At 43.4% G+C, this 12,622-nt stretch overlaps 1 protein-coding gene across 1 annotated transcript in view; it reads right to left on the bottom strand.

Moving 5' to 3' along the window:
* Nucleotides 1-10,045: 10,045 nt before the first annotated feature.
* LOC308292229 (putative tyrosine carboxypeptidase MATCAP2) overlaps nucleotides 10,046-12,622 on the bottom strand; it is a gene marked incomplete at its 3' end in the record, with an annotated part of 36,689 nt that continues 34,112 nt past the window's right edge. Inside the window, exon 6 of the mRNA XM_080734535.1 lies at nucleotides 10,046-10,204. Within this exon, the coding sequence (XP_080590661.1) occupies nucleotides 10,046-10,204 (159 nt within the window). The remainder of the gene's footprint in view (nucleotides 10,205-12,622) is intronic.

Genomic DNA, 12,622 nt, shown 5'->3' with positions numbered 1-12,622 from the left:
ACAAGCTCACAACGCCTCGCGCTGCGAGGCGTTGTGAGCTTGTAGATCAGCTATTTTTGTCTGAAGTTCTCAGAATATGGACACTAGGGTTCAAGTGGTTAATAGAGAAAAATAGAAAAAAGGTTTCCACCACACAAAGATTTGGAGGACCCCCGGATAGCCGGGTTGCTTTCCCTGAAAATGTGGCATCCGTGAGTCCCGCTCGCACGCCCGCACGCACGCACGCACGCCCGCACGCACGCACGCACGCACGCCCGCACGCACGCACGCACGCACGCCCGCACGCACGCACGCACGCACGCACGCACGCACGCACGCACGCACGCACACATGCACGCAGTCTAGTTAATGCATTTTTTGCCTTTCTAAAGCTCAGTCTCCAAGGTGCAGACTTAGCACAGCGTTCTGGCTCTCCTTAACATCGTGGGACTGAACTGAACTGCTGATTTCAGGCTTTATTCTTCTTTAGTCTTCATCAGGATCAGCATCATTAGCTTCCACCAGGGACGGATTAACCCCCGCGAGGGCCCTGGGGCCGCTCATTTTTTAGGGGGCCCGCCACCCCTTCTTCTTGGCAGAACTACTTTACCACTGACCAGAGTGTTAACTGTACTTCTGAACACAATATCATGTTTACATAAACCTGACCACCACCACCTAATACATTGTCTTGTCTCCTCATTTTCTCATTGATTATTGATTGATCTGAATTGCACCACACCCACCCCCCACCGTAACCCGCCCCCCCCCCCTCCCGAAGCGCACCACCCAGCTCGGATTTTAATCCATGATGATCATCTGTGGGCCAAGAAAGCACCTGTAGACAACAGAGGAGGGGCACCAATAACTCACATTTATGTGCTCACATTGTTATGCACAATCAGCAATCATTCCATTAGGAAGATTTCTATGTGTGTCTATGTGTGTTTCTATCCATTAGTATTCACATCATAGGCGGCACAAGTTGAAGTGTTAAGGTACTGTACATCAATCAATAAGAATAAGAACAGGTCATTCCTGGGCAAAAGTCATACGAGCACCGGGCGAAAGGTCAGGCGAAATATCCGACTTTTTTGGCGAACGGCCAGGAGGGCGAACAGACTTGTATTCCCCCCATGAAGGCCTATGGCACATTAGGAGTCCGCTAAGACTGTGGTTTTATTTTCAAGGACCCCCATAACTGTAAAGTGTAAAGACTCTATTAGAGTCCAGGGTGAAGAGCTATTCACCACAAATGTATTATCCACCTAAAGTGGAAACAAGTGGAGGCCATCATAGTCAGTCACGGTTTAAGTCCTATCACTGTGACTGACTGGTCTAGATCGACCAATCAGTGAACGGGGTGATGGGCCGATCTGTCTGAAAGTAAAAACAGAGAGATGTGTCGGGGTTCGCGGTGGATAGCTCTTCACCGCGAGTAATGACGTAATGTTGAAGTTTTATGACTTAATTTAAGGTTTTAAGAATACACCGCGGTGGATAGCTTATCACCGCGGTGCCTACTATGATAGGGGCTTTAGGGTCCATTTGTGTACTCTCGGAGTTACAGAGCTGTAATGGTCATTATAGCTCTTGATGTGTTTGTGCACTAGAGTAGCTATATAATTCTGCATGCAGTGGCAAAAATAGAATTTCGACAAAAAAAGTCCACCACAAGCCAGCAAGGTGACGACGACCCCCTGACCCCAGCTCACTGGAGGAGGGTTTTATGCTTTCTAATAGGCTTTTACACACTGTTACAACACAGTTTACATTCACCTCACAATGGAGGCCTTTCTTTCTTGTGTCCACATGCACAGAGTGTTATCAATCTGACCTGCTGGCTGTTTCTTCACTCTGTCAGTGTGGAGCAAGGACTTGGACCCTGAACCCTGCATGTGTCCACTGGGCCACACTGTGTGTATTGTACTTTTACCCCACTACAATTATTTGAAAACTTTAGTTTACTTTGCACATTTTGATTATTACTAGTCCTGTACCCGTGGGATTTGCACGTGTGCACAGTATCTAAGGCAGGGGTTTTCAAAGTGGGTGACGGGGCACCCTGGGGTGCCGTGTCGGCAGTCCAGGGGTGCCACAATATATTTATTTTAAACTTGAAGTACAAAGTTATTTTGAGTCAGTTCTAACCAAAATGGCTATTACCTCGCTTTTCTCGGAACATAATCACTAAAATATGCTATAAATATAAGGTGCTGGGAGTGAAAATTAGGAATATAATAATGTAGGGGTGCCTCGGATGAAAAAAATCTTCATAGGGGTGCCCCGAGCCAAAAATGTTTGAGAACCCCTGATCTAAGAGATTGAATGTAGGAGTCTCAGAAGTAATAATGGAGCGGGCAGATCTTTATGCCCATATATGGTGTTCCATGTTGAAGTGCCCGTTGGGCAGATCTTTATGCCCATATATGGTGTTCCATGTTGAAGTGCCCGTTGGGCAGATATTTGTGCCCATATATGGTGTTCCGTGTCCAGGCCAGTCTGTAATGTCAGTACTATGATGCAGACAGGCGGTTACCATGGCGGCGAAACTCTGCAGCATCAGTGATGTCAGCATGCGGACGGACAGACATTCGCTAAATAGTTAGATTACAAAACAAACATTAATCACGTCACTGTACATTTTGATACCAATACTTTTGTACTTTTTACTCAAGCAGATTTTGAATTCCGGACTTTTACTTACAACAGAGTGTTTCTACATTCCAGTTTTGATACTTTTACTTGAGTAAAAAGAAGTACCTTTCCCAGCAGCATGCTGACCCAACCAGGCCAGTTTTTCAGCAGGTTTCACCAGCCTTACATTTAAATGTAATTTTACCGCCCTCTGCTGGTGGAAAAGCGCCACTGCACACACTCAGTCAGCATGTCTGATCAATTAATAATCTGATCAATCAATCAATCAATCAATCAATCAATCAATTCAGTCGATTAAAGACATTATTTTAGAAAATGAGATCATTTTGATAGCCACGCCTTGAAGTTGTCTCCCACTCATTATTACACACCACTTGTTATGGATTTATTCATTTACCATTGGTTCTCAAAGTGGGGTCCGGGGACCCCAAGGGGTCCTTGGAATAGAGTTAGTTAAGACAGCGTCACAACAAGTTTAACCATATTTTGTACTTTGGCTATATTCAAAAATAGCAGATCTACAAGCTCATAGCTAATAGCACTGTGTGCCCTGCTATGAGCTTGTAGATCTGCTAATGTTTTTTGAAAAAGGAAAAAAAAAAAAGGTTCATATTTTAGATTATAATTAAAGAAAAGAAAAGATGAGTGTTAAAATGTTTTCATTTACTGCTTTTTATCGTTTTAGCCATTTTAGCGATTTAGATTTCAGTGGGTGGGGACATACGTACAAGTGACTAAATATGTCGTTTTAGACACAATAAGCCACAGACGTCTTCAATACTATTTACAGTAACACTACTAGTCACATCTGCCCATGAAAGATTGTGGTGCATCTTGGGAGTGGGCTTATTGAGTCTAAAAATACATATTTAGACACTTGTACGCATGCCCCCACTGAAATCAACATAATTAAAATCACTGAAATGATAGAAAGAAGTAAATGAAATCATTTTAACACTCATCTTTTATTTTCTCTAATTACAATCAAAAATATGAACCCATGTTGTAAAAAAAAACAAAGTTGTCCTTTAACTGTCCTTTGCTCAAAATATTTTTCAGATGGGGGTCTGTGAACAAATACATGTCATTTTGGGGGTCCTTGACATGAAAACAATTGAGAACCATATACTATTAACATACTCTTTCTTAACTGCCACCAATACCATCCATGGCCTACATCAGACCCTAGGGGGTCCCCAGAGTGACTACAGGGGGTCCTCCAATTTTTTGTGATAGACGCTTTTTTCTCCATTTCTATATTAACCAATTGAACTCTAGCGTCCATATTTTGAGAACTTAAGACAAAAATAGCAGATCTACAAGCTCACAACGCCTCGCACTGCGAGGCGTTGTGAGCTTGTAAATCGGCTATTTTTGGCAAAGAGGTTTGGTGTAGAGGGGAAAAAGAGCAGACTAAGTACAGAGCAAAAGGTGAAGTTTATTAAGTATTGACGGTTCAAAATGTACTTGAACCCAAAATACACCGATTGCACTATATGGAATCTAATTTATGAACAAGTTGTGGGGGGTCCCTGCTTCATCTCTCTCTCGACTAAGGGGTCCCTTGGCCTGAAAACGTTGAAGACCCCTGGCCTACATTACAACAACATGGAAATATCATGAATTTATCATAGTGTTAAGTCTCAGCTCAGGTCTAAATGCAGGAGGCAGAATATAATAGCATGAGTTAAGCTGTGCTGATTGACTCAACCTGATGGTGATTGGCTCTCCTGTCAGCCTGGGGTGTTAAGTTCACTCCACAAGTGGTGCAACGGTAATTGAATACATTTACTTGAGTAATAGGCCTATACTTGAGTAAGAATTGTTTTTGTTGAGTAGCTATAATTTAGGGTTGGCAGCAGTTGCTCAGAGGTAGAGCGGCCGGATGGGAACAGCAAGGTTCCCAGTTCGATCCCGGGCTCCCCCAGAGTTAGTGTGGAAGAGTCCTTGAGCAAGACTCTGAACCCCTAACTGCTCCTGATGAGTTGATGCCTTGCATGGTTTCCTCTGCCATCGGTGTGTGAATAGTTGGTGAATGTGTGTGTGAATGGGTGTGAATTTGTGGGTCCCTTAATTTCTTTGGTTTCTAACATGTTTTCATTATTATTTCAAAACATTTTCAAAAGACATTCCCCAAAAAGCTAAGAAAATTCCATAAATTAGAAAACAAATGATTAAGAAGCAGTGAAAATAGCTGATCTACAAGCTCACTCTTGTGTGCAAAACAATGGTGCTATTTGTTCCAAAAGTGTTGTATATATAAAATGACACAATGTGACATAGCTCTGTTTACGCAATGTATATGTTCCCTTTTTCAACTGCTTTTACTATATTTTGACACCTGCTTTGGCAATGTAAACGTATGTTTTCTCATGCCAATAGGCCTAAAGCTTTGATTGATTGATTGAAGACTTTATTAGAAGTTTGCATAGGAAAAGGTACAGTTTCATGACGGTACAGTTCACTGGTACAAGGTCTACTAAAAGGATATCCATGAAAAGACTAAGCTTATTTCCACAGGAAACCATTAAAGTATCTCATATAACATTGAATGATAGACAAAGCTCCTTTGCATTGAATTGAATTGAAATGATGTGCTTGGAGACCCCTGCAAGGAGGAGTTTTATCGGTAGTTGAGATTCAATAAAGCAGGGGTCTTCAACGTTTTAAGGCCAAGGACCCCTAGGAAGAGGCAGGGACCACCCCCCCCCCCCTCCCCTGCAGCTATCAATGTGTATAACATTGTGTTTTTGGATCCATATTAACGTGTGTTATTTAACTATTTTAAATAGCAGATACAGGCCAACAAGCTCCAGATCTACAAGCTTGCAGCGCAGCACTCGTGCCGTGCTGTGAGTTGCCTTTATTATTTATAGAGATGTTTCTGTAAGGACCGACAGGAAACAGGAAGAGAGATAGACGGGGAGACAATCGCAGCAAAGATCGTCGAGAACGGCACTCGAACCTGCGGTGCACAGTCAGGCTACATTGGAGCCTGGGTGCCCGGACCGCTAGGTCAGCAGTCTCCCTGCTTGGCATGAGCTTGGCATGAAGAAAAGTTTGAGAACCACAGCTATGAGATTCAACTCTACATCAGTGGCTCTCAACCTGTGGGTCAGGAGGGGTCCCCAAATAATTTTGGGGGGTCCCCAGATGATTAGTTTAATTATTGTTTTCTCAACAGTAAACAAACCAACAAAGTTTTAAGTGTATATCTGCACATTTCTAAAGTGACAATTTAAGGACTTTTAAGACCATTTTAACTCTAAAGTAAAATGTTAACATTATCCATATTGTCAAATATTAGAGGCAGAAATTGTGAAAATAGCAGATCTACATGCATGTAGATCCTCTATTTTCTATTTTCTTGTAATTCCTCAACTCTTAGTGCTGGTCAGGGTGGGGGTCCCCAGTTCAAATATTATTTTGGGGGTCCCTGGCCTGAAAAGGTTGAGAACCACTACAACACTTTGACAAAGTGCTTACATTGGTTTTAATACAAAAGAATAACTTTAACACAAGCCAGGCCTTTATTTCCAGCTGGGAATGAGGTTTTTTATTCATTCCAGTGTGTGTGTGTGTGTGTGTGTGTGTGTGTGTGTGTGTGTGTGTGTGTGTGTGTGTGTGTGTGTGAGAGAGAGAGAGAGACACATGAAAAACACATGTGTATGAACATCACAAAGAAAACATAAATAACAAAACATCATGTAGACAACATGACAGGGGTTATTTGAGGTGACATAATGTAATAATTACTATAATAACAACATTATTTATATAGCAGAGTACTGTACACACTGCAGTGTTGACTTTGACAGCACATTTTGATTTAGACTTATTCACAGTCTTTTGATTAAAAATTCCATTTAGTTTTAGTCACATTTTAGTCATCTGAAAGGTTGTAGTTTTGGTCTAGTTTTAGTCGACTAAATTTGATTGTGGATTTTTCTGACGAAAAGTTACTTTGGCGGAGCCTTGATGGCGTCGTAATGGCTAATTTTACACTTGGTTGCATGCTGAAAATAGCAGATCTACAAGCTCACAAGGGGGTGGGGCGGTGGGTTACCGTCATTAAGTCAGCCGTTCGGTGCTGCCGAGATGTTGTGACACCCCGAACGGAACCGAACAGATTTAAAGGACAACTTCGTTTTTTTACAACAAGGGTTCATATTTTAGTCATTAGAGAAAAGAATGATTTGTGTTAAAATGTTTTCATTTACTGCTTTCTATCGTTTTAGTGATTTTAACAATTTTGATTTGCATGCATGCCGGAAGTGGCCAAATATGTATTTTTAGACACAATAAGCCCATTCCCAAGGTGCACTACAATCTTTCATGTGCAGTTATGACTTATGGGGGCTGGTGTAAATAGTAACAAAGAAATTGTCTGCTTATTGTGTCTAAAAAGACATAATTATTTAGCCACTTGTACGCATGCCCCCACTGAAATCAAAATACTAAAACCACTAAAACAATAGAAAGCTGTAAATGAAAACATTAACACTCACTCATTATCTATCTATCTATCTATCTATCTATCTATCTGTCTGTCTATCGATCTATTGGTCTATCAGTCTATCTATCTATCTTATTATTATTATTATTATACTGTCGTAGCATGCATGCTACCAGCGTTATAGCTCATCCTAAGTCAAGTGTCAGCAACACTAAACAAACCACGGTGAAAGGATGATGAGTTGGGTTAATTTCCTGAGAGGTGGTTAAATGGCCTGTAAAACGACACCGTCCTGGGCTGGCGAGGAGGAGGAACGCTACGGTCTGTGACTTCCACCGCAGTCTGTAAAGGTAGGTCACAGGCATGTGCACACATAGGGACATCAAAGGGGGCTTGAGCCCCTGCCCTTTTATCCGTCTGTAAAAAGTGCCCTCTCTCCAGACCATGAATGCAGTTTTTACTATGGTGAAAGAAATGCAAACGCCCCCTCTTTCCATGCCATACCTGAAGGCGGCATTCAAGAGAATTGCCTTGTCCAAACTCTCCTGAACTTGAATGCAGCATCTTATGTTGAAAGAGGGGAGGGGAGGGGAGGCAGCCGCATTGGTTCTGAACTTAATTAAGATGGGACTTCAGGTGGGAGGAGTTTAACATGGAAACAGAAGCAGGTCCCTGAGCGATGAAAAGCAGGTCACATTGTTCATACTGGGTCCAGAGTGCTTCTGAGGACATCCATGCTAGAACAGCACTGCACCATCCACAAAATACATCACACACACAAACCAATGACATCCATGCATAACTCTGATAAAGAATGTACACAATGTAACCAAACCCCCTCTCAGCCACTAGCTCCCCTGAACCTTTGATTTGTCCTGAGTTTGTCTCACCTGGGAGCCCCTGAGACATGTTTAACATCACTAGGGGGTCATTTGCTGGAATATCGTTTAGTTTGTCAATGCTACATATTTCGTTTTCTCCAGAGTTTTTGCCAGAGTTGTGCATTTTGGGTCCAGCTTTGAATTTGAGTTCCTGACACTTAACGGATCCATTTGGTCAGAATGACATGAGTATCAGTATAGATTCTCTCTCTCTCTCTCTCTCTCTCACTGTCTCCACCACTCCAGTGGCATCCTTCAAACCTGCCCTGAAAACTCACCTTTCAGGAGGCCAGAGAAGGAGGTTATCACTTCTCCCATAGACAGGTGAAAACTTACCTTTCAGGAGGCCAGAGAAGGAGGGAGTTATCACTTCTCCCATAGACAGGTGAAAACTTACCTTTCAGGAGGCCAGAGAAGGAGGGAGTTATCACTTCTCCCATAGACAGGTGAAAACTCACCTTTCAGGAGGCCAGAGAAGGAGGGGGTTATCACTTCTCCCATAGACAGGCCAGAAGTGAGCACCCCCCACCCCCCCACCTTAGCCCCACCCCCTTGTTTCCCCTATCCTGTACATACCGTATAGTGTTTTTATAACTGCGATATTATTGAATGTTTTCTTTGCTTGCTATTTATTATGTCCTTGAATTAAATACAGAGGACTTCCAATGTAAAAAAGACCGTAAAAAGTCTTATTTGGGATGTTCCTTTTAGGCAAGGTGTTTAACTGTACTTGTACTGTACTACATTTCAATTGTATTGACTATACTTGTACTGTTCTATTTCTGTCTAATAAAATAATCGATCAATCAATCAATGATGACGTTGCCAGAAATGCTGGTCCATGATTGGGCTACGGGCTTAAACAAACACAGACACCGACATATACCTACAAACATAATACTGTACATACGCAGCCGAACGCAGCACTTGCACGCTCTTCTAGTGCAAGTAAAGAAAGAAAGACAGAAAGAAAGAAAGAGCGATATCTACATGACATCACGGCGCGTTGTGCACGTCAGCTACCGTGCATGACGAGATGTGATAACGACCGTCCACCAATGGAGACCATGGATGGATGATGTCACTCTGGCTCTTTTAATCAAAAGCCATAGAAAGGTAGACGCCTCCTTTATCTCTGGTTCATATGCATCAGGGGACCAAGGGAATCCCTGTGCATCGCTTCCACGTGCGTCACACATACTGAAGTTGCTAGGCCAATCAGAGGCAGGTCTTTACGTACGCAGCCTGTAAGAACAGCTGAGCAGCGCCACATCAGGAACTGGATGGAAACATGCCAATAAAGCTCTGATGAATTGAATTGATAAGTCCCGGAGAAGACGCGTTGTGATTGGCCAGTAGTCACTTGACTGGCAGCGGTCCTTGGTTTTTCCATGAAGTCCGGACGACTGTTGTTGCACATCGCTCCAATGAACTGCAGAGGATGATGAGGTATCTAGTGTTTCATATCTATAGTCACGTTTCCATAAACCTATTTGAAAATAGGAAGCGAATTATCAGACCAAGCGAATTTAGCCTGTTTCCATTTGCGGGTGTCATTCGAATTAGCGACGGTCGCATGAGCCGACTATAAAGAGCTACAACTGGCAGCCTGGCACGTTGTGAAAACGGGAGGAATTTACACATGGTCTGTGTCACTCCGTGTGTAACAACCGGTTTGTTTTGTGGGCTAACGCTATACAATGGACGTTAAGCGGCAGGGGAAAGTGTTTAACTTGGACCAGAACGTCATAATTTATTCGCATTTATTGGCTGACCCGTTTCCATTCACTAATGCGCTTTTAGTTTTTTCCGTAAAGCATCAAAATCCACCTCCTCCAAGCGCATAAAAGTTTTTGCGGATAATGAAAGTTTATTCGAATGAAAGTTTATTTTGCGCAAAAGCCTTAATGCGCATTAAGAGGCTTTATGGAAACGCCACTTGTGTTTTTAAAGATGTCACATCGGGGGGTTAGCGTTTGGTTGAGCGCCATGTTTCTGAGCCCAGGGGACTCTAGGGACCTTCCTGGACCCCTATGGGGACCCCCAAGGACCCCCAGGGACCCCCAGGGTGTCAGATGATGACCCTGAGCTCCTGGTCGGTGAGCTGGTTGGCCTCCATGATGCGCTCCAGCTGCTTGCTGTAGGCCTGCTGGTCCTGCAGGAAGTGAGGGATTCGAACCTTGTCCATCTGAGCCACGCCCTTCAGACGCTCCACGTCCTCGAATGACACCTGGTGGGGTTGGACACACGCACGCACGCACGCACATACACACACACACACACACACACACACACACACACACACACACACACACACACACACACACACACACGCACACACACACACACGCGATTCATGTTTGAGCTTTCTCTTTTAACCCTTTCAGTGCCCACTGCCCAGAATCACCACTAGAGGACGCCCAATGGCCATAGAATCCACCATAGACATACGCTGTATACTGTATGCACAAGCCCTGCGCAGCCATGACGCGCCTGAACACTTTCCTTTGTGCATGAACAGGAACAGGATGAAGTTAGCTTGAAGTTAGCTATTGGCTACCAAGCATTTTAGAAGCCCTATTTTCGGCGATTTAGCCGTGATTAAAGCTTGCACACCTCATGGATATGCATGGAACAGAGAAAATGAGCTCTAAAGATCCTGGATTGCATTGGAGTGGATGGGAAATATCGGCGGCGCGACGCTCTCGCAGGCCGTGTAAACAGATGACGGCCGGCGGCCCGGCTCGAATAAAAAAAAAAAAAAAAGACGAACTAGTTCGGGATTGGCACCCCGAACGTTAATAAGGTCCAAACTATCCCGAACTAGTTCGGGATAGGCACAATAAGAGTTAAACCATGCTGTTAACCTGGCAAATGGTAAACGGTTCTACAGGTATACAGTATATCGTCGTTGTCGAGTGAAAACCGTTCGTTTTGCATTTTTCATTTTAAAAACGATTTAAACCAGTGAAAACAGACGATCTACAAGCACACAACGCCTCGCACCACGAGGCGTTGTGTGCTTGTAGATCGGCTGTTTTCACTACTTTTGTGTGACGGCCTTGTATGATGAAGCAGGGCTTTACCTTGGAGATACGAGGTTTCTGGCCGACAGTGACGATGCTTTATATAAATGTACTGTTTACCATGTTCCAGGTTAACAGTGGTTTAACAGAAAAAGCCTTGTCCAACTCCATTGTAATCAAGGCATTTTCACTCGCTGGTAAGTAGACTAAATCACGTCTTTTTCCCCCTTTTAACGCATTCACGGGCCTCCCCAAGTTAGGCATCATTATTATTTCATGTAATCGGCTCTAGTTAATGTATAATGTCAGAAATGTGACTTTATTGACTTTAAAATTGACTTAAATTAACTTGGAGAGGCCTGTGAATCCGGTAAAAGGGGGAAAAAGACGTGATTAGGCCATGGCTACACGGAGCTGGATTTTTCATATATTCCGGTTTTTCAGATATCCACATAGAAAAATATCTAGGTCCACACGACAAAGATATCTAGGTCTAACAAGCACACACACAGTTAAGTCTTCAGAGATATCCGGGTTCCCTGTCTACACGGATCCAGTGAATCGGATATTTTTCAATCTCTCCACTTATTTATCCGGTTTATAAAATATCCAGCTTCGCAGCCGAAATATCCAGCTTCATGCGGCTGCAAGCCCCAACAGCACAAAAAAATGTCTAGCTTCAGAAATATCCAGCTCCGTGTAGCCATGGTCTAGTCTACTTGAAAATGCCTCGGTTACAATGGAGGTGGACAAGCATCTGATCAGTCCTACTGCATGCTTATATAAGCTGCCTCTCTGTGTCTGCATGTTGTTAAACATCACTGCATTGAGCTGCAGTGCAGACACCACTACTGTTCTACTGTAGTTAAACACACACAGAGAAGTAGTTCAATGAGCATCATTTTATAGTGCCATACAGGGAGCAAGAGAAAGGCATAGCCTTATTGATGTGCATAGATAAGGCTCTGCCATAAAAAGGTCTATAACCTTATATACTGTATATGCATACTGTAGTGTAGCATATCATCAAGTCTATAACCTTATTTACATGCATATAACTATAAGTAAGTCTACAGTCATTCAAGTTCACTCAGCTGGGCCGGGTTTGAACGCGACCCTAGACCCTGTGATGCATCATGTCAAGCTCTCTCCCAGCATGCACTGGGCCTGGGCACAGTGAAGCAGCACACATAGCAAGAGAATAAAAGCTTTGAACACATTCTCAACTGGATGGTTCAGATACGCCACACTCAGGGGCGGAGCCAGGATTTACCAACTGGCCAGGCCTGGCACAATGTGATGTGAGCTTGTACCTCGGCTATTTTAAAAATAGCGAACATCTAAATATTTACAGGAGCATAATACAGTCATGGAAGTGGACTTCCCAAGCAAAATGGAGATGTTTTAATGTTAGAAATCGCTTCATAATTGATTGAGCTATGATCAAATCAAACTGTGGTGCTTCCTAGATAGCCGCGCATCGCCGCGTCGAACCGCGCATCACAGCGCCGCACGGCACCGCAAATGTTTAGTTATTTTTGTGTGGGCACAAAAACGAAATGGTTGGGTCTAGGCCCACCCTTGTCAATGCCACTGGCTACACTGACACCTTTCATTCTCAA

This window comes from Nannobrachium achirus (assembly GCF_963921795.1).
Source record: "Nannobrachium achirus genome assembly, chromosome: 10".
Lineage (NCBI taxonomy): Eukaryota > Metazoa > Chordata > Actinopteri > Myctophiformes > Myctophidae > Nannobrachium > Nannobrachium achirus.
This window is presented reverse-complemented; position numbering and strand designations above follow the sequence as displayed.